The sequence below is a fragment of the Mesocricetus auratus genome, unplaced genomic scaffold (genome assembly GCF_017639785.1).
Source record: "Mesocricetus auratus isolate SY011 unplaced genomic scaffold, BCM_Maur_2.0 Super-Scaffold_100007, whole genome shotgun sequence".
Taxonomy (NCBI): Eukaryota; Metazoa; Chordata; class Mammalia; order Rodentia; family Cricetidae; genus Mesocricetus; species Mesocricetus auratus.
Genome location: NW_024429191.1, coordinates 65,693,844 through 65,714,897, shown reverse-complemented (window position 1 = coordinate 65,714,897; position 21,054 = coordinate 65,693,844). Strand labels below are relative to the sequence as shown.

The 21,054-nt window shown below is 41.4% G+C and overlaps 1 protein-coding gene across 1 annotated transcript in view; it reads right to left on the bottom strand.

The window, feature by feature from the left end:
* Tex14 (testis expressed 14, intercellular bridge forming factor) overlaps window positions 1–21,054 on the bottom strand; it is a 121,776-nt gene that overhangs the window by 36,173 nt on the left and 64,549 nt on the right. The window contains exons 11-17 of the mRNA XM_040749429.1: window positions 18,548–18,699; window positions 12,050–12,240; window positions 11,131–11,281; window positions 7,203–8,119; window positions 3,837–3,943; window positions 1,751–1,839; window positions 529–807 (exon numbers count right to left, since the gene is read on the bottom strand). Of these exons, the coding sequence (XP_040605363.1) occupies window positions 529–807; window positions 1,751–1,839; window positions 3,837–3,943; window positions 7,203–8,119; window positions 11,131–11,281; window positions 12,050–12,240; window positions 18,548–18,699 (1,886 nt within the window). The remainder of the gene's footprint in view (window positions 1–528; window positions 808–1,750; window positions 1,840–3,836; window positions 3,944–7,202; window positions 8,120–11,130; window positions 11,282–12,049; window positions 12,241–18,547; window positions 18,700–21,054) is intronic.

Genomic DNA, 21,054 nt, shown 5'->3' with positions numbered 1-21,054 from the left:
CAACTTTAGATGTCTTTAACTTCAACACCTGTGAAATTATCTGATGATCTGACTGTGAACCAATTACAATGACAGTAAATGCCATATGAACTCAGTAGGTTTATTTCCAACTTAGAATGCAATGAGAAGGGAAAAAAAGCAGGCTGGGTATGAAGGCATACACCTGCAATACCAGCACTTAGGAGACTGAGGGAGCAGGATAGCAAATTCCAGGTAAGCCTGGGCTACACACCAAGGGACTGCTTCAAAAACAAAGAAACATTCAGTAGGGAATGATAGTTCACCTTTACCCTCAGGTAAGAAAGGTTTGATTCCTTATGAGGTTAGACCTTGGAGATTGTTTTCACTTCTTTTGGACAAAGGAACCTGGTTTCAGTAATAGGGGAACTAATGAATCTCCTCACCTTTGAACAAAGGTTCTCAGAAAAGTGGGAGAGAGGACCATGCAAAAGGCATATGCTAGAAGCACACGTATTTTGAGAGCTGATACATAGAGCTTACCTACCCAACTCCTCCCAATCAACTTACTGGTGAAGCTTCTAAGGCCTGTCTGTCTGCTGTGCTTGTTCTTGTTACAGTCACTGTTGTCCATTTTGCCAAACTTCATATTTCCTTTCATCTCATCATTTTCTCTTTGATATTCTACAATGTGCTGCCAATATGTGCTCTCAGGACCTCTGACTGGGGGCTGTGGCAAAGCAGTGGCCTCATTTTCAACCTTACTCGCAAAGGGCAAACTACTCTGAGGATTCCAAGGTACTAGGAGCTGTCCAGAAACTGCTTTCTCTGCCATTTCTTTTACTGCCACTGGGCACAAGAGAAAGAAGCATTTAAAACATCACTGTAAACATTAGAAACAAAAGTTTTCAACCTTAAAAGATATAACACTACTTCAGCCATACTGTAACAATAATTAATTTGGTACAGTTTCATCACCCTTATCTTGCCTGTTTGCTTTTAAGGGGAGGGGATAAGAACTATGACAGACTATAACAAACTCCAGTTATAACCCAAACAATAGCTATGCTGCTAAATTCCAGTAAAAAGCAGTAAAGAACTTGTAGATAGACCTATCAATGATTTAACAAGAAAAATAAAATCTGAAATTCCCAGGCTATAGTAATTGTTGTTTGCCTGACTTTTCTAGACTACAATGAGCTCAACTCTTTGGGAGAAGACACACACCAAGTAACCACAACAAAAGGGTATTGCAGAATATGTGAGAGTAACACTGCACACTCTCCATTTTAATGTTTATGGGGTAAATATACTATGTATTATTTTACTACATTATACAATATATATTTATACGGATGACATGTATGTCCTACAAAGTTTAAAAATATAAAAGCATTTTCCTTATGCAATCAGAAGATCTGTGCTTTTATTATAGGATATGGTGTGGGTATGTGTGTGTGTGTGTGTGTGTGTGTGTGATTTATGATCCTAAATAATGAGACATGTGTTTGATATTTACGAGATACAAAACAGTTGCTGGTGTTGTTGCTTGGTTTTAGAGCATTTAACATGCACAATACCTAGGTTCAATCCCAGAACCATAAAACAAACAAAACTGATTATAATCAAGAATTATAAATTTCATTCATCAGTTAGGCATAGTAGTGCATGCCTAGACCCTAATATTTGAGGGGATAAAGAGTTTAAGGCTAGCCTGAGCTACATTGTGAGATACTGTCTAAATAAATAAATAAATATTATCTTTTAAGAAAAACTATGACTTCATACTCACTTTTCCATTTTAAGTGTGTCTCTCCATCATCTTCATTATTTCTTGACTTTATATTATAGATTTCAGAAGACACAGATCCCACACTGATCCTAAATTGCATCATTTATGGTAGGAATGAGGTAGATACAAATAAAATGTTTGTTCAAGTTCCTAACAGTTTCAAGCCCACCATCCCACCCAGAAGCCCTCCCAACTCTGATTCCTACACACCACCAGAGAGCACCTGATACCCCATCATCTCAGACTGTAAGGTCCCCTATCTGGCAGAGCCCTGTTAAGGTCTGGGTGACCCAGGTCTCCATGAGTGGCTTGACTCAGGGAAGGGTGCACTATTTAGCTGAATAACTCCTGACTTGCACACTTGACTCCCTAGACCTTTCCTGGCTGAAAAGTTAAAAGATTGGATTAAAAGATCCCCACAAGTTTATTATTTTTATAAATTTCCAAATTCGTAATTCATGATTCTAACATTGTTCTTGGGAGATTTTCAGAAGTAGAAGAAACTGACCATTGGAATAGTTTCATCAGACAAAATCTGTCCTTGACTGTTGCCAAGTCAACACTGCCCCAATGAGACAAATCACAAGAGACAGTTCATGTGAAGGTTCTCTGGGGCCAAGTCTACCATGTCAGTGACAGCACAAGAGCTAACACTTGAAACAAGGATCTAAGGCACAAATATCCTGAAGCACAGAGTGTCTCTGGGTTCTGAATCCTGTTAGTGAGTATCAGTCCTTAGTGTTGAGATTATAGGCATGAGTCACTATACCTTACTTCCCACATTTTTTATTTATTTTATTTTATTTTATTTTTGGTTTTTCGAGACAGGGTTTCTCTGTGGCTTTGGAGGCTGTCCTGGAACTCACTTGGTAGTCCAGGCTGGTCTCGAACTTACAGAGATCCACCTGCCTCTGTCTCCCGAGTGCTGGGATTAAAGGCATGCGCCACCAATGCCCGGCCATTTTTTAAAATGTATATGGGTGTTTTGCCTGTACCATATCTGCCTGTAGAGGCCAAGAAGAGGACACTGGATCCCCTGGAACTGGAGTAACAGATGATTGTGAGCTGCCATGGGGATGCTGAGAATTGAACTTGGGTCCTCTGCAAGAGGAGTCAGTGCTTTTAACCACTGAGCCATCTTTCCAGCCCCTCCCTTTTGTTTTGTTTGTTGTTTTTAGACAGGCTCTTGATATAGCCCTGGCTGACCTGGTACTCACTACAAAGACCATGCTGGCCTTAACTTACATCTTCCTCCAAAATGCTAGGATCACAGATATGTGCCACTATGCTGTGCTTTTATTATATTTTCATCTGGGAGGGAGTGCAGTGGTACACACACACACACACACACACACACACACACACACACACAGACATGCACACACTAAATGTACAAGAGCTAGAGATAGCTTAGTAGTTAAGAGCACTTGCCACTCTTGCAGAGCACTGGGGTTCAGTTCCCAGCAACAACACAGTGGTTAACATCTATAACTCTAGTTCTAGAGAATCCATGGGTATTGTACATGTGGTATACATACATAAATGCAGGCAGAACATCCACACACATAAAATAAAAATAAATACTTAAAAAATAATCAACAGGGTTGGAGATGGCACAGAGGTTCAGAGCACTGGCTGCTTTTCTAGAGGACCTGGGTTCAATTCCCAGCACCCACATAGCAACTCACAACTTTCTATAACTCCAGCATGATGGCACATACCTTTAGTTCCAGCACTTGGGAGGCAGAGGCATGCAGAGCTTTGTGACTTTGATGCGTCTGGTCTACAGAGTGAGTTTCAGGCTAGCCAAGGCTACACACTGAAACCCTGTCTCTAAAATAAAAATAATAAAATTTAAAATTATCTAGGGAGTTTTAGAAAGGCAAAATGTTTTACCACTGATACTGATGAATTCTGATTTAACCTGTCATCCATTCTGAAGTTTCCACAAAAATCTGTATCTGTATTGGTTTTATTCATTATTCACAATCCATTTGTCATTAAATATATGAAGGTCAGAAAGTGGTCTAAAGCAACATGAGAACATAAAGGCGTATGGCACAAAGGACAGTAAATGTTGACCCACCTCTTAGTATTTTGGCTTCTATTTCTTTCCAAACTCTCCTTGGCTTCTTGGATGGATGGTAACTGTTCATCTGTGTTCTGCTTCCCAGGACCACAAACAGTTGGTAGCTTAAAAAAACAAACATGGTTCAATGCTTTGTATGACGAATTTTTCTTTTCACTCTCATCCTCTATTTTCAAAATCATTTTTGCTAAGTGTATAGAAATAACAAGACCAATTTATGATAATTTTCTTTGCATGTTTCACATCTAATAACATATCTATTACCTAGAAGTTTTTGCTAAAGAATGTGGAGTTCAAGATCCCAGTGCAGAGAGCAAGCAGAAAATGAGCAGACAAAACAGAATCAGAAGCTAAGTGTGGTGGTTCACATCTGTTAAGTTCAGCATTGGGGAGGTGAGACAAAGACTGCTGTGTTTGAGACTATCCTATCCTACAAGACAACACAGCGAGTTCAGGGCCAGCCTAAAATACACAATCAAACCTTGCCAGATTGTAGTGGTGCACGAGTTTAATCCCAGTACTTGGGAGGCAGAGATAGGAGACCTCTGTGAGTTCAAGTACAGCCTGGTCTACAGGCAAGTTTCAGGACAACCAAGGCTACACAAAGAAACCCTGTCTTGAAAAAAACAAAAAAAAGTAAGAAATCAGAAACTTAAAAACTTTGCTAAACATTTTCCCCCTACAGCAACATACAGGCAGAGATTTTTCATGGCAAGATCACTAAACCTTGGGTTCCAGTCTAAGCCTTGATGAAAATAATGCAAAAGCCCTCAAGGTCAGTTTTATCATCCATAAAAAGAAGGTAATAGGACTGGAGAGATGGCTCAGCAGTGACTGCTCTTCCAAAGGACCTGGGTTCAATTCCCAGCACCCACATTATGGGTTACAACTGTCTATAACTACCCTTCTAGGGAACCCCAACATCCTTACACAGGTATTCATGCAGGCAAAACACCAATGAACAAAAAATTAAAAGAAGGTAATATCTACCAGTAAAGTGCTGTGAAAATGAAATATAATAGAAGTTATAATACTTTGGAAATAGTGGAAGTAAAAAAATAAACACCTATGTCCTTCACTCAAAAGAGAGGCATTTGCTTTTCCCAACTTTTACTTCATTTTAGTAAACTTAGGTAATCATTATTTTCTAGCTTACAGCAACAAATCCAGACCTTGTGGATGGCATCAAGTCTCACAAAAATAAGAGAAATCATTAAAAATGAAGTATATCTGACTTACATAGGGCTATATACTGAGGCCCTGTCTAGTATGTATAGTGGCACTTACTTATTATCTCAACTCTTAGAAGGCTAAGACAGGTGTATTTGGAGTTCAAGGATAAGCTTGGATATATAGAGAATTCTAGGCAAGTCTAAGCTATAGATTAATACCTTCAAAAAGACAAAATGAAACAAAAACTCAGAGGTAGAAAGAGGAGTTGGGAGAGAGGGAGGGCAGCTCCAAGCAGGTTGGATGGACCTTAGCAAAAGCACAGCAAGCTAACAGGCAAGGAATAGAGCTATCTGCCCCAACTAAGAATAAAAGATTACATTATCAGTAGATAATTTTAACCATAAAAAAATCAATAAAAGCTAGTGCAGCCAGCAATTCTAAACTCTTTCCTCCAGAGGAACAAACCTTGACTACCCTACTCCCACCTTAGTTAAGATCACCAGGCCTCAGGAGACTCCAGTCACTGAGCTTCAGCTCCATACTTTGCAAAAGGAGGGGGTTGGTCCATGTCTTGAGGATCTTCCAGAGGCATTCCACTTATCTCTCTGAATTTGCTCAAGTGTATGTATTCATTCTCTCATTTGTCAGTGATCATTTATTAGGTATCAGGAACCATACTACATACTGGGACACAGAATGAGTCATACCTCAACTATGTCTTTAAAGAGTGCCTTTAACCCCATCACTTGAGAGACAGAGGCAGGTGAGCTCTGAGTTATAATCCAGCCTGGTTTACAGAATGAATTCTAGAGCTTCCAGGGCAACACAGAGAAACCCGTTTCAAAAACAAACAAAAACAAACAAAAAAAAACCAAACAGCACCCCGCCCACACACACACATTAAAAAAAAGGAAAAAAAAGAGCCACAGAAGAAGCCTGCAAGTTAAAACACACTGGTACATAAGTTTGGGCATAGTCTCCGGCTTATTCACCATTATATGCCAGGTTCTAATACAGCCTCTGACTTTATAAATGCTTATTTATACAGAGAGAGAGAGAGAGAGAGAGAGAGAGAGAGAGAGAGAGAGAGAGAGGGAGGGAGGGAGGGAGGGAGGGAGGGAGGGAGGGAGGGAGGGAGGGAGGGAGGGAGGGAGGGATGAAGGGAGAAAGTCAATGGGTATTTCCTCAATTTCTACTTCTTTTTAATTGTTTATGTATTTATTTAATGTGTATGACTATTTTGAATGCATGTTAGTCTGTGCACAATGTGTGTGCCTGGTGCCCACAGAGGCCAAAATAGGGTGTCTAAGCTCCTGGGACTGGAGTTACAGTTGCGAACTGCCATGAGGGTTCTAAGAATTGAATCTGGGTCCTCTGAAAGAGTATCCAGTGCTTTTAATGCCTGAGACATCTCTACAGGCCTCTCTACCTTTTTTGAGATAAGGTGTCTCACTTGAACTTGAAACTTAACCTATTCTGTTAGACTAGTTGGCTAGCAAGCTCCAGAGATCCTATCTCCACCCCCCCCAGCATTAGGATTATAGGTACAGACTGACGTGATTGACTTTTTTTAAATGTAAGTGCTGGAGATAAAACTCAAGTTCTCATGCTTGTCTGGTAGATACTTTACTGCTGAGCTATCTTCTCAGTTCCATATACACATGTTTTAAAATAACTCAATGGGCAATTTAGAGTAGAGAATTTTTAAAGTGTGTAGGCCTGAGTGAATGTATGTACAGAGGAAGGCACTGGATCCCCTGAATCAGAAGTAATGGGTTGTTGTAAGGTGGCTTATGTGGGTACTGGCAAATGAACCCAGGTCCTTTGCAAAAGCAGCAAGTTCTAAATACTAAACTATTATCTCCAGCCTCTAAAATGGGGATGAATACCTGTCCAAAATATTTTATACATTTTGAACTATGTCAAACTGCTAGTACTTAACTGATCTATAAAACATAAATTTCACATAGCTGAATTTGAATCTATGGAGAAGGACAAAGGCTTTGTGCTTGGTTCGGAATGGGTGTTAGAATATCTACCACAGAATTCCATCACAGAGGCCTTATTTCCTAAACCAAGAGGACCTTGCCATGAGTTATCTGCTTTTATTTATTGGCACTGCATATAGGTCACAGGAAATTTTGGTTTCAGGATCCTGCAAAGGCAGTTCCTTCTACCCACTTAATGTACCTGATTGTTCGTCTCTGACTGGTCCCTGCTGCTTTCCTCAGAAACTTGTATGAAAGGCTTCCAACCACAGTCACCTGGTTTCTCGGGGTTTTTGCCAAAATGTTCTTCCTGGAAGTCTCTCTCTGTTCCTGGAGACCTTGCTAGGGCCAACCAATAGTCACCATTTTCTGATTGCCTGGGCTCTGATAACTGGATAACAGGAGGAAGGTAAGTCAAAGATGGAGGGCCCACAGCTAACAGAAACTCGGCATTTGCAAACCTTAATGAAGCATCCCACAAACTCCTGCATTGGTTGTCCAGTTCCTTCTGTGCCAACTCAAGTTCATCTAATTCCTGTTCAAGTTTCTTCAGCCACTCAGCATTCTGTTGCATCATTACCTGTGAAATCTTAAGATTCAGCACACACTTACTGACGTACTCGTCAGTCTTGGACCAGCTGCTTATTTTGCCCTTGTCTTCTCTGGTTGGTTCAGACAGGCTGAGTGAACTGATGGAATCACTTTGCCAGTCCCCATCCTCAAAGGAAAGGTCTGTGTCAACTTCTGAAAAGCTCTTGTCCTCACAAAAGCAATGCAGTTCTCTCTCCATCTTATCCAGCTCTTCTTCCAGGGATGGTAGTTCATCTACCTGGCTTGGCTTATCCACCTCAGGCGACAAAGCAGTCTCTGGCCACTCTTCTCCTTTGTCAGTTCCCAAGTCCAAGCAGCCTGAATAGATTTCATTGATTTCAAAGCTGCAGAGGCTGGCCTGACTTGCAGTGGGGCTCCTGACCTCTTCTGTCAAACACAAAGCAGGAGGAGAAGGAACATTTGGATTCTCAGGTTCCTGGGCTGACAGATTTGGATCCAGGACCTGAGGAGTTAGTGTTGTTTTTCCAGTGGGAATAGAGTGATCTGTTGGTGAATGGAGCTGACTACCTGTTGGGAAGAATAGTAATACCCAACTGGTTAAGATGATCATAGAAGGTAAGAAACCTTGGCTATTGTTCAAGGTGTACAACATGATGTGGGTCAGATGGCATACACAGCTTCAATCATGGCATCTGGGAGGCTGAGGCAGAAGGATCTCAAGTTATATGCCAGCTTGAACTAAGCAACTTTGAAGCCAGCCTGAACCATCTAGTAAGAGCCTGTCTTAACAACAACAACTTTTTTGTTGTTGTTTTTTTTTTTCGAGACAGGGTTTCTTTGTGGCTTTGGACTGGGCTGGTCTCAAACTAAGAGATCCTCCTGCTTCTGCTGAGATAAAAGGTGTGTGCCACCACCATCCAGTGATAACAACTTTTTTTTTGGTTTTTTTTTTTCGAGACAGGGTTTCTCTGTGGCTTTGGAGGCTGTCCTGGAACTTGCTTGGTAGTCCAGGCTGGTCTCAAACTCACAGAGATCTGCCTGCCTCTGCCTCCTGAGTGCTGGGATTAAAGGCGTGCGTCACCAACGCCCGGCTGATAACAACTTTTTAAAAGGGACAAAAACAATCTTTTATTTTTCCAACTCACTTCCCAGAGGAGAGAAATCCTACTGGAAGACCAACAGATACATTCAACAGAGGATGAAAAGATCTTTCTTTTTGTTGTTTTTTGAGACAGGCTTTCTTTACATAGCACTGGATGTCCTGGAACTCATGATCTCACTAGGTAGACTAGGCCGGTCTTGCTTCTGCCTCCAGCCTTCCAAGTGCTGGGATTAAAGGTATGCATCATTTAATCATGCTGGGTGGTGGTGCAACCTTTAATCCCAGCACTTGGGAGGCAGAGGCAGGAGGATTTCTGTGAGTTTGAGGCCAATCTGGTCTACAGAGTAAGTTCCAGGATAGGCTCCAAAGCTACACAGAGAAACCCTGTCTCAAAAAAAAGAAAAAACACAAACAAACAAAAACTGTGCTTAACTGTTAGAACATTCAAATTACAGGCCTTTGGATCCATAGGACTCATGACTTCCTTTGTGCATTAAACAGTGACAAACACTCGAGGTGATGTTTTGGTGAGCATATGATAAGTGGTGGAGATATTGTCCAAGAAGCTACTGTATCACAGGAAGGATAAATAACTACAAGAATAATCCAAGGACTGACCCACACATGACTTATGTGATAAGGGTACAACTTTCAGGAAATGGGATGATGGACACAAATAATGAAAATTTGGAAGGAGACATTGTGAAAGCTACCCTGTCAGAGGAGAATCCAAGTAAATAGTGATTAGGCTATAATTAAAAGGCCTAAGTTCCAATTCTGAAACAAGTTGTGCAATCCGGACTATCACAACCTCCCTAAACTTAGTCTCCTCAGCTGTGACAGGGTGGAATCAAGTGAGTGTCATAACTGTGAACTCTTTTAAAAACTAAGGTCCTTACAGAGTGGCGGCAGCAAATGCTTTTAGTCCCAGCACTTGGGAGGCAGTGGTAGGCAGATATCTGTGAGTTTCAGGCCAGCCTGGTCTACAGAGAGAGTTCCAGAACAGCCAGCGCTGTTACACAGAGAAACCCTGTCTCAAACAAACAAATAAATAAGTCCTATGTTGCTAAGACTGACCTCAAACTTCAGAACTCAAGTGATACTCCTATCTCAGTTTCCCAAATAGTGGGATTCTAAGTGCACACCATTGTGTCCAGCTGGTCAGCAGATAGTACTTTTACATTTTTAAAGTTATTTTAGTGGGGCTAGAGAGATGGCTCAGAGATTAAGACCACTGACTGCTTTTCCAGAGGTCCTGAATTCAATTCCCAGCACCCATAAGGTGGCTCTTAACAATCTATAATGGGAGCCAATGCCCTCTTCTGGCAAGCAAATGTACATATAGATAGAGCACTAATACATAAAATATATAAATCTTTTTAAATTATTTTTCTTTCCTAAGCAATCAGATAAATTTCTATGAGTGATCATATTACATATTCAGTTACTATTTATTAAGTTCTGCATATAATCCATGTGTTTATACAGTTTACAAGATTTAACTTAATAATTTTAAGAATCTTGGCTTTTTCCTAAAGTACCCATCTTTTTTCAGTATAGGTTATATACACAGTTTTAGAGGAAACAGCTAGTGTCCATGTGATTCTCAAAAAAGTAAACTGATGCTGAGCACTTGGGATGCAGAGGCAGGTGAATCTTTGTGAATTCGAAGCCAGGCTGGTCAAAAGAGCTAGTTCTAGGACAGGTTCCAAAGCTACAAAGAAACCCTGTCTCAGAAAAAAAAGTAAACTCATACTCAGTATAGTGGCATATGCCTATAATTCCATCATTTGGAAAACTAAGCCAGGATTAAACATTCAAGACTAGCCTAGGCTATGAGATTCTATCTTTAAAAAGACCAAAAGCAGGACTGGAGAAGTGGCTCATCAGTTAAGAGCACTGGCTGCTTTCCCAGAGGACCCAGATTCAATACCTAGCACCCACATGACAGCTCACAATCATAACTCTTCTGGATTCCCTGGGCATCAGGCATGGATATTGGTGCACAGGCATATATTCTGCCAAAATACTCATAGAATACAAATAAATTGCTCTTTAAAAAAGAAAAAGAGAGCCGGGCGTTGGTGGCGCACGCCTTTAATCCCAGCACTCGGGAGGCAGAGGCAGGCGGATCTCTGTGAGTTCGAGGCCAGCCTGGCCTACAAAGTGAGTTCCAGGACAGCCTCCAAAAGCTACAAAGAAACCCTGTCTCGAAAAACCAAAAAAAAAGAAAGAAAGAAAGAAAAAAGAAAAAGAGCCAATGACATGACTCAGTAGGTAAAGGTACTTGCCATCAAGCCACCCCAGATCATATGGTGAAAGGAGAGAACGAACCCAACCAGTTGTCCTCTGACCTCCCCACACACACCATGGCACATGTGTACTAGTATACATCCTCACAATTTTAAAATGTAAAATTGAACATCCAAATCATCCCACTGTTATTAAAGTAAGGCTTTGTGAGTCCAAGTCATACCCATTTCCTTCAGTTCTTTGATGTCCAAATCTAGAGCATCTTTTTGATATTCTGAAGTTAGTCCCAGACACGGATTAACATCAGGATGGGCTTCATAACTCTGCATTCTGGGGCTCTCAGCTGGCTGACTTTTCTGAGCTCCAAGAAACTCCTGTAACAAAACATTGTCAAGGATACATTTGAGGTCATCCAAATTCCATCTGTTTTTTTTAGAAACACACACACACACACACACACACACACACACACCAGATACCTCCTCCTTACTCTTACTTCTCTATTAGGCAGACTATCAGTCCAAATTAGCTAGTTATTATCATTCCAATTCTGCCATTCACTGAATCTTTACTATACCCTACAACTTCCCCAGCATCTCTCGCAAATTCTCTGATGCCTTCACTAAGTTAGACAGACAGGCTTTTCTCTGTAATGCAGTATAATAAAATGAAGCTGGCTAAAACTTTGGGGAGTTTCTGAAACCCAATCACAGTATATCATATTACACTAGCTTTGAACTTTTTATGTAGTCCAGGATAATCTCAAACTCCTGATCCTACTTCAGTATCCCCTATCCCCAACCCATGTTCATGCATAACATACATCTACAGGTATGCAGCACTATCCACCATTCTAAAAGTTTTTAAAACTTGGGTCTTGGGCTGGAGAGATGGCTCAGTGGTTAAGAGTACTAACCGTCCTTCCAGAGGACCTCGGTTCAATTCCCAGCACTCACATGGCAGCTAACAACTGTCTGAACTCCAAGATCTGACACCCTTACACAGACATACATGCAGACAAAATACCAATGTACATAAAATAAATTTTTAAAAACAAAAAAAAACTTGGGTCTTTAACTTCCTGGTCTCTAGGCCAATGAAGTAGATAGCAGAAACAAACTTCTCCCAATCTCAGGGCTTGCCTTTAAGTCATTCTTCAGAATATACCGAATATCTTGTAGGTTCATTGTTCGATTTTTCTGCTTGGCGTGGATACCTGACTTAACAATATCATAGTACGGTTCCGGAAGCCTGACATCAGCTTCTAAATAACTTCCCAAGGCTATGGTTTCTTTAATAACTGAGCCATCCAAGCCATTCCAGGGTATGTTGTCTAGAAGGAAAAAGTAAGAAAATCACTGAGTTTCTTCAGTGATGTATCCACTGGTAAGTTGCCTATGTCTCTGTAAATAACCTCTTGTCTAAGTTCCTGTAAGCAATCCTAATGGAACTCACTGAGTCATGGAAAAAAAAGAGACAAACATGAAAATAGAAAGGAGACATGTTGGGAATAAGAAAGTTGGGACAGGAGTGGGTAATATGGTGGTTAGAGAGATGGCTCAGCAGTTAAGAACATTGGCTACTCTTCCAGAGGACCGGAGTTCAATTCCCAGCACCCACATGGTAGCTCACAGCCATCAGTAACCTTAGTTCCAGGGATCCAATGCCTTCTTCTGAGCTCTGCAGGCAACGGGCACACAAGAAGTGCACCAACATGCATACAGACAAAATAGTCACACACATAAAATAAAATTAAAAATAATTATGCATTGTTCAATTTCCATGAGTTTGTAGGGTTTCTGCGATTTGTGTTATTGTTGAATTCTAATTTTAATGCATGGTGGTCTGATAAGATACAGGGGGTTGGAGGCAGAGGCAGGTGGATCTCTGTGAGTTCCAGGCCAGCCTGGTCTACAGAGTGAGTTCCAAGACAGCCTCCAAAACAATACAGAGAAACCCTGTCTCGGAAAAAAAAAGATACAGGGGGTTATTCCAATTTTTTTGTATCTGTGGAGATTTGCTATGCTTCCTATTATGTGGTCAATTTTAGAGAAGGTTCCATGTGGTGCCAAGAAGAAGGTATATCCCTTTGTGTTTGGGTGGAATGTTCTATAGATGTCCGTTAAACCCAGTTGGGTCATAACTTCTATTAGTTCTTTTGTTTCTTTGTTAAGTTTCTGTCTGGAGGTCCTGTCTAGCGGTGAGAGTGGAGTGTTGAAGTCTCCTACTATTAGTGTGTGAGATTTTATGTGCAATTTGAGCTTTAGTAATGTTTCTTTCACAAATGTAGGTGCCTTTGTATTTGGGGCGTAGATGTTTAAAATTGAGACTTCATCTTGATGGACTTTTCCTTTGATGAATATGAAATGTCCTTCTTCATCTCTTTTGATTGATTTTAATTTGAAGTCTAGTTTGTTAGATATTAGGATTGCTACACCCGCTTGTTTCTTGGGTCCGTTTGACTGGAAAATCATTTCCCAACCCTTTACTTTGAGATACCATCTGTCTTTGATGTTGAGATGTTTCTTGTATGCAGCAGAAGGATAGGTTCTGTCTTCGTAGCCATTCTGCTAGTCTGTGTCTTTTTATAGGCAAGTTGAGGCCGTTGACATTGAGGGATATCAATGACCATTGATTGATGATTCTTGTTTGTGCTTGATTTATTGGTAGTGAAGTTATTTTGGAAATCAGTAAGGAGATTCCTCAGGAAAATGAGAATCAATCTACCACAAGACCCAGCAATTCCACTCTTAGGCATATACCCCCCAAAAAAAAGTGGAACACATCAGAAAAATCATCCACCATGATCAAGTAGGCTTCATCTCAGGAAGGCAGGGATGGTTCAACATTAGAAAATCTATCAATGTAATCCACCATATAAACAAACTGCAAAAGAAAAACAACATGATCATCTCACTAGATGCTGAAAAAGCCTTTGACAAAATCCAGCACCCCTTCATGATAAAAGGTCCTAGAGAGGTCAGGGGTAACAGGAACATACCTGAATATAATAAAAGCAATATACAGTAAACCAACAGCTAACATCAAACTAAATGGAGAGAAACTCAATGCAATTCCTCTAAAATCAGGAACAAGACAAGACTGTCCACTCTCTCCATATCTCTTCAATATTGTACTTGAAGTTCTAGCTATAGCAATAAGACAACAGAATGAGATCAAGGGGATACAAATAGGAAAAGAAGTCAAGCTTTCACTATTTGCAGATGAGATGATAGTTTACATAAGTGACCCAAAAAACTCCGCAAGGGAACTCCTAGAGCTGATAAACACCTTCAGCAAAGTGGCAGGATACAAGATAAACTCAAAAAAACCAGTGGCCCTATTATATACAGATAATGAAGTGACTGAGAAAGAAATCAGAGAAGCCTCACCCTTTACAATAGCCATAAACAGCATCAAATATCTGGGGATAATGTTAACCAAGGAAGTGAAAGACCTGTATATCAAGAACTTTGAGTCTTTAAAGAAAGAAATCAAAGAGGATACCAGAAAATGGAAAGATCTCCCGTGCTCTTGGATTGGTAGGATCAACATAATAAAAATGGTAATCTTGCCAAAAGCAGTCTACAGATTCAATGCAATCCCTATCAAAATTTCAGCACAATTCTTCACAGACCTGGAAAGAACATTAATCAACTTTATATGGAAAAACAAAAGGCCCAGGATAGCCAAAACAACCCTATACAATAAAGGAACTTCAGGAGGCATCACCATACCTGACTTCAAGCTCTATTATAGAGCTATAGTCCTGAAAACAGCTTGGTATTGGCACAAAAATAGGCAGGTAGACCAATGGAACCGAATCGAAAGCCCTAATTTTAACCCACACACCTATGAACACCTGATTTTTGACAAAGAAGCTAAAACTGTACAATGGAAAAAAGAAAGCATCTTCAACAAATGGTGCTGGCATAACTGGGTACTGGTATGCAGAAGACTGCAGATAGATCCATGTTTATCGTCTTGTACAAAACTTAAGTCCAAATGGATCAAAGATCTCAACATAAATCCAGCCACACCGAAACTTTTAGATGAGAAAGTGGGAGATACTCTTCAACGAGTTGGTACAGGAGACCACTTCCTGAACATAACACCAGTGGCACAGATACTGAGATCGACAATTAACAAATGGGACCTCGGATGTGAGGGCGATCTGGCTGCGACATCTGTCACCCCATTGATCGCCAGGGTTGATTCGGCTGATCTGGCTGGCTAGGCGGGTGTCCCCTTCCTCCCTCACTGCTCCATGTGCATCCCTCCCGAAGCTGCGCGCTCGGTCGAAGAGGACGACCTTCCCCGAATAGAGGAGGACCGGTCTTCGGTCAAGGGTATACGAGTAGCTGCACTCCCCTGCTAGAACCTCCAAACAAGCTCTCAACAAATGGGACCTCATGAAACTAAAAAGCTTCTGTAAGGCAAAGAACACAGTCAACAAGACAAAAAGGCAGTCCACAGAATGGGAAAAGATATTCACTAACCCCACATCTGACAGAGGGCTAATCTCCAAAATATACAAAGAACTCAAGAAGCAAGTCTCCAAAACACCAAAGGATCCAATTAAAAGGTGGGGTACAGAACTAAACACAGAATTCTCAATAGAGGAGGCTAAAATGGCCAAGAGATACTTAAAGTGTTCAACATCCTTAGCCATCAGGGAAATGCAAATCAAAACAACTTTGAGATACCATCTCACTCCTGTCAGAATGGCTAAAATCAAAAACACCGAAGACAATTTATGCTGGAGAGGATGTGGAGAGAGGGGAACACTCCTCCACTGCTAGTGGAAGTGCCAACTCGTACAGCCACTTTGGAAATCAGTATGGAGATTCCTCAGGAAAATGGGAATCAATCTATCACAAGACCCAGCAATTCCACTCTTAGGCATATATCCAAAATAGGCAAATTCATACAGCAAGGGCATCTGCTCCACTATGTTCATAGCAGCATTATTTGTAATAGCCAAAACCTGAAAGCAAACTAGATGCCCCTCAACTGAACAGTGGATAGAGAAAATGTGGTACATTTACACAATGGAGTATTACTCAGCAGAAAAAAACAATGGAATCTTGAAATTCGCAGGTAAATAGATAGCACTGGAAGAAACCATCCTGAGTGAGGTAACCCAGTCACAAAAAGACAAACATGGTTATGTACTCACTCATATATGGATTTTAGACATGGATCAGGAGAGTGCCAGTCTGCACTTCTAATGACAGAGAGTCTCGGAAAGAGGAAAGAACATAAAAGATATGCATGGTACCCAAGAGAAGAGAAATGAGGCAAGATCCTCTGAACGTATGGGGAACACGGCGAGGGGTGGGATGAGGGGGAGCTGGGAAATAGAGAGGGGGAGAAGAGGAAGAGAGAGTAGGTCATGGGGGAACAGGAAGGTTGACTGGGGGGGTAGGATAGGGGGAAGAGGGAATCATAGGTTAGAAGACAGATCAGGCACTGTTGGGGAAGTCCTGTGTATATGTCAATAAATTACTGCTGGCCAATAGGAATCTACATAGGTGGGGCTAGGAGTCCAGGAGGATTCTGGGAAGGAGAAACACAAGAGAGTCGAGATGTAACGCCATTGGGGTAGGAAGCCCGGAAACCTCTCCGGGAAGAGACATACTTAGATTAACAATTATGGGGTAATTACTTAAGTCAGAGCTAGCCAGTAAGAAACAAGCAAGGCCAACAGCTTCATAATTAATACAGCGTCTTGTGTGTTTATTTGGGGACTACAATGCGGCAGAGCCCAGGCGGCTGGCGGGGGGATAAACCAAAGCGGCTAGCAAAGAAAAAGCTTCTCTTAACAAGGCACCAGTGTGACCTCTAGTGATCTAAAGGGATGACACGAATTGGCAAGCTAAGCAATAGTGTAGAGACCACCCTGAATGCCCATTCCTGATAATGAACTTGATGTCTATAACCATCCTGGAGCCTTCATCCAGTGACTGATGGAAGCAGAGGCAAACACCCATAGTTAAACACCGAACTGAACCCAAGGAACCCAGCGACAGAGAGAGAGGAGCGATGAGCAAATTGGCAAAGAATGGGCTGGCAAAACCAGCAGAGACAGCTGATCCGAACAGGGGAGAGCTCTTGGACCCCAGACCGACAGCTGGGAGGCCAGCATGGGACTGATCCAGACCCCCTGAATGTGAGAGTCAGTGAAGAGGCCTGGGCAACCTATGGGGTCTTGAGCAGTGGATCAGTGTTTATCCCTCGAATACTAACAGACATCGTGTGTCCATAACACAAAGAGGGATGCTTCCTCAGCCTGGACTCTTAGGGGAGTGCCTGGACCCTACCCTGAGTGAAATGACAGGCTCTAGATATCCCCTATGTGGAAGGAATTGGCAATGGGGTGGGAGGATGGGAGGGGATGATGGGGGCATGCGGGAGGAGGGGAGGGAGAGGGAACTGGGATTGACATGTAAAACAAGCTATTTATAATTAAAATAATAAAAACATTTAAAAAAATAAAAGTAAAATAAAAAAGAGCAATGGGGGTGAATATGATCAAAATATATTTTATACATGTATAAACACTTCATCGTGAAGCCAGTTACTGTATAATTAACATGTTAATAAAACATTTAAAAATACAGAATAAAGAAAGGAAAAAGATGAATCAGAAGTTGTTAAGAACTAGTAAGTCACTTGGTCCCTTTAAACATCACTTTCTTCCCACAGAGAAGCCACCTGGTAGTCCAATTATGGATAAGGAACTACTTAACCTATATATCATGGAAATTTCTGTCAGAGACATCAAACAGTAGTGTCAGCATCCTACACGCATGGGCGTCCCTAGTAGATTTGAAGACAAGGGAATGCTTGGGCATCAAACTAAGTAGATCATGAATTCATCTCATGAAGAATATAGTTTTGCATCTGGGATTGCAAACATCAAATGGGCAGCTGACTCTGATCTATTCCCTCATTTGAATGTGGTTTTACATGTGTTATACAATTGGCCATGTCTGTCTCTCTCTTGAAAGAGTCTTTTTGTCTTGTTATGTGAGTACTTCACATGAAGTCACATAGTTTCCAATGGCTTTCATCTTTTCCAAGTGACATCAAGTACATACTTATTTTGTGCTTCAGTTAAGTGCCATATCACTAATCAGTAGCAAGCACATCTGTGGGCTTTTCTGAGTCTTACATAGCTAAAGAAAGATTGCTGGGAAACTGCCGTGTGTCTAATAGCACAAAGATCCCTGAAGCCAGGCATGGTGATGCATGTTTTTATTCCCAGAACTCTCGAGGACAGCCAGGTCTACATTGGGAGTTCCAGGACAGCCAGGACTACATGATAAGATCCCATATCTCAGAAAAACAGGAAACAAAAAGGATTTTTTTTTTGGTTTTTTGAGACAGGGTTTCTCTGTATTGTTTTGGAGGCTGTCCTGGAACTAACTCTGTAGACCAGGCTTGCCTTGAACTCACAGAGATCCACCTGCCTCTGCCTCCTGAGTGGTGGGATTAAAGGTGTGCGTGCCACCAATCCAAACCCAGGATTTTTTTTCTTAAATTCTGAATTTTCATAAAAATAAGCAACTCCTGGGGGAAAACCTCTAACCTAAAAATAAAGACTTTGATCAATTTTTAATGTACTCCTTGATTACCCGTCAAAATCTCTTGTATGATCATGGAAAAGCTGTAGATATCCGACTTCACAGTAGCTGCCTTCTGTAAGATCACTTCTGGTGCAGCCCAGTTGTAGAGCTGAGTAGGAAGGGGCACTCGAGTCATGTCCCTGTGTACACCGTTGTCCTGGCTAGGGAAGGAAACACAAGGCAGAGTTTTATTAGCTTCAGAATAGTTATTACTTTAGTTTGTTGTTTATTACATCTCACATTCAGCTCTCTGAGAGTACCTATTTTTTTGTGAGGGGTACTGGGATCAAACACAGACCCTCATGCATGCTAGACAAGTGCTCTTCCTTGGGCAATCCCAAAAGGCAATGGGTATTCTACTGTCTGTAATGTACTTTGGGAAACTACCATGCTTCCTTCTTCACGCTGAGCATTTCTCCAAAGGAACTGCAGGCCTCTGGCTTAGCTAAGGTCCTAGCAAAAAACAAATCACAACTAGAACTCAATTACTATATAATTAACATATGTTAAAAAACATTTAAAAATACAGAATAAAGAAAGGAAAAAGATAAATCAGAAGTTGTTAAGAACTAGTAAGTCACTTGGTCTTTAAACAAGGTGGGTTGAAGCTGTAGTTTACAGTGCATCACCTAGCTAGCATATGTGTGGCCCTGGGATTGGTCCCCAGCACAATTTATAAAAAAAAAAGGGAGGGGGGTAAATTTATGGTTGGGACAGGAAATATCCAAACTGTATTTCCTTTCTTTATTATTCTCACTTTCTTCTCTTATAGTCTTTCTTCTTCTCTGTTGAAAGTTAGATGGGGAGGACCACAATATAGCTCAAGTGCTCACTTACCATATGAGAGGCCCTGTGCATGCTAGCATGGAAAAGGGCTACAGTGGTGCTGAGGAGGAGAGATTTTGGCTGTCACTGTAGGGCAGTGAAGTTTTCCAGGATTCAGTTTAAAAAATTACATTTGAGTGTAGCTATGTGACACATCACTTGCAGGGTCAAGTAGTGTCCTGTTCTAAAGAGTCAATTGAGGATGGGCTGGTGAAATGGTTCAGTGGTTGAGAGCACTGACTACTCTACCAGAGGAGCTGGGTTCAATTCCCAGCACCCACATGGCACTCAACTGTCTGTAATTCCAGTTTCATGGTACCAGGAATGAGCGTGCACACGCACACACACACAATAAATAACAAGCATTAAAACAATTGAAAACACGAGTGTTGGTGGCGCACACCTTTAATTACAGCACTTGGGAGGCAGAGGCAGGCGAATCTCTGTGAGTTCAAGGCCAGCGTGATCTACAGAGCGAGTTTCAGGACAGCCTCCAAAACAATACAGAGAAACCCTGTCTCGAAAAACAAAAATAAACAAAACAAAACAGAGGGGAGAAAAATGGCCGCATCACCTTTATGCCAGGAGATGGAATGTACTATTTACAAGGATGTTAAACTGATGAGTCCAAGTAGAGTGTTACCCAAAATAAATGCAGAATTGAAAGCTATTTGGATTCATGGTTCCTCATCTTATGTTACAAAGAAAGATATACTGTTGCGGCTATGATGACTTCCTGATTGCCATTTCTGGCTGAAGTTCCACTTGAGGTTAGCAAGCCTAAATCTCATTCTATTTCTATCATGCCCAGTATGTCCCTCATCAACCCTAGCTAACTCTTATCATTCTTTCCTTCCAACCCAACCCTAACCCTAACTGTTAATACCAGCTCAATGCACTGCAGGTCTTTCTATTGTGGCCTCCTACTTCCATCCCAGTGTCTCCTACCTGATCTTCCTGTATTAACCTCCAGTTCATCCTGCCTGTGGCCTAGGGAAATTTCCTACCATCTGGTTCTACTTCAGTTATGCCCCTAACCAACTAGCTGGGTCCCTGGACACCATTCCTTCATCCTTCTGGACCTTGCTTTACTTTATAATAGGACAGGGCTGGGTTGAGGCTGTAGTTTAGAGTGCATCACCTACCTAGCATATGTGTGACCCTGGGATTGGTCCCCAGCATCATAATTTATTTTTAAAAAAGGGGGGTGTAAAGTTAGGGTTGGGACAGGCAATATCCAAACTATATTTCACTTCAGGATTCCTATTTCTATGGAAGCACACCAGAATAACCTGTCATGCTGTCTTCTCAACAGCAGATGGCACTCTTAACTGACAGGATGGTGTCATTTCTGCCAGTCTTTGAAGTCTGACAGTATTACCAAGCAAAAAGTCCCAAACTTCAGCTGCTCTGGATTTTGGAGCCAAAGTAGTTTACTGATTTCTGTACCATTAAGTGTTCCTTTCACCTAGGTTCATCTAATCATGCAGCAAATACTTAGTGAACACAACCACCCTGGGTACTGTATTGTCAATTTGACACAAGTTAGAGTCATTCATGAGAGGGAATCTAAATTGAGAAAATGCCCCTACTGGAATGGGCAAGCCTGTGATACATTTTCTTGATGGTTGATGTAAGAAGTCCCAGTTCACTGTGGGTGGTGTCACAACAAGACTGGTGGTCCAGGGTGT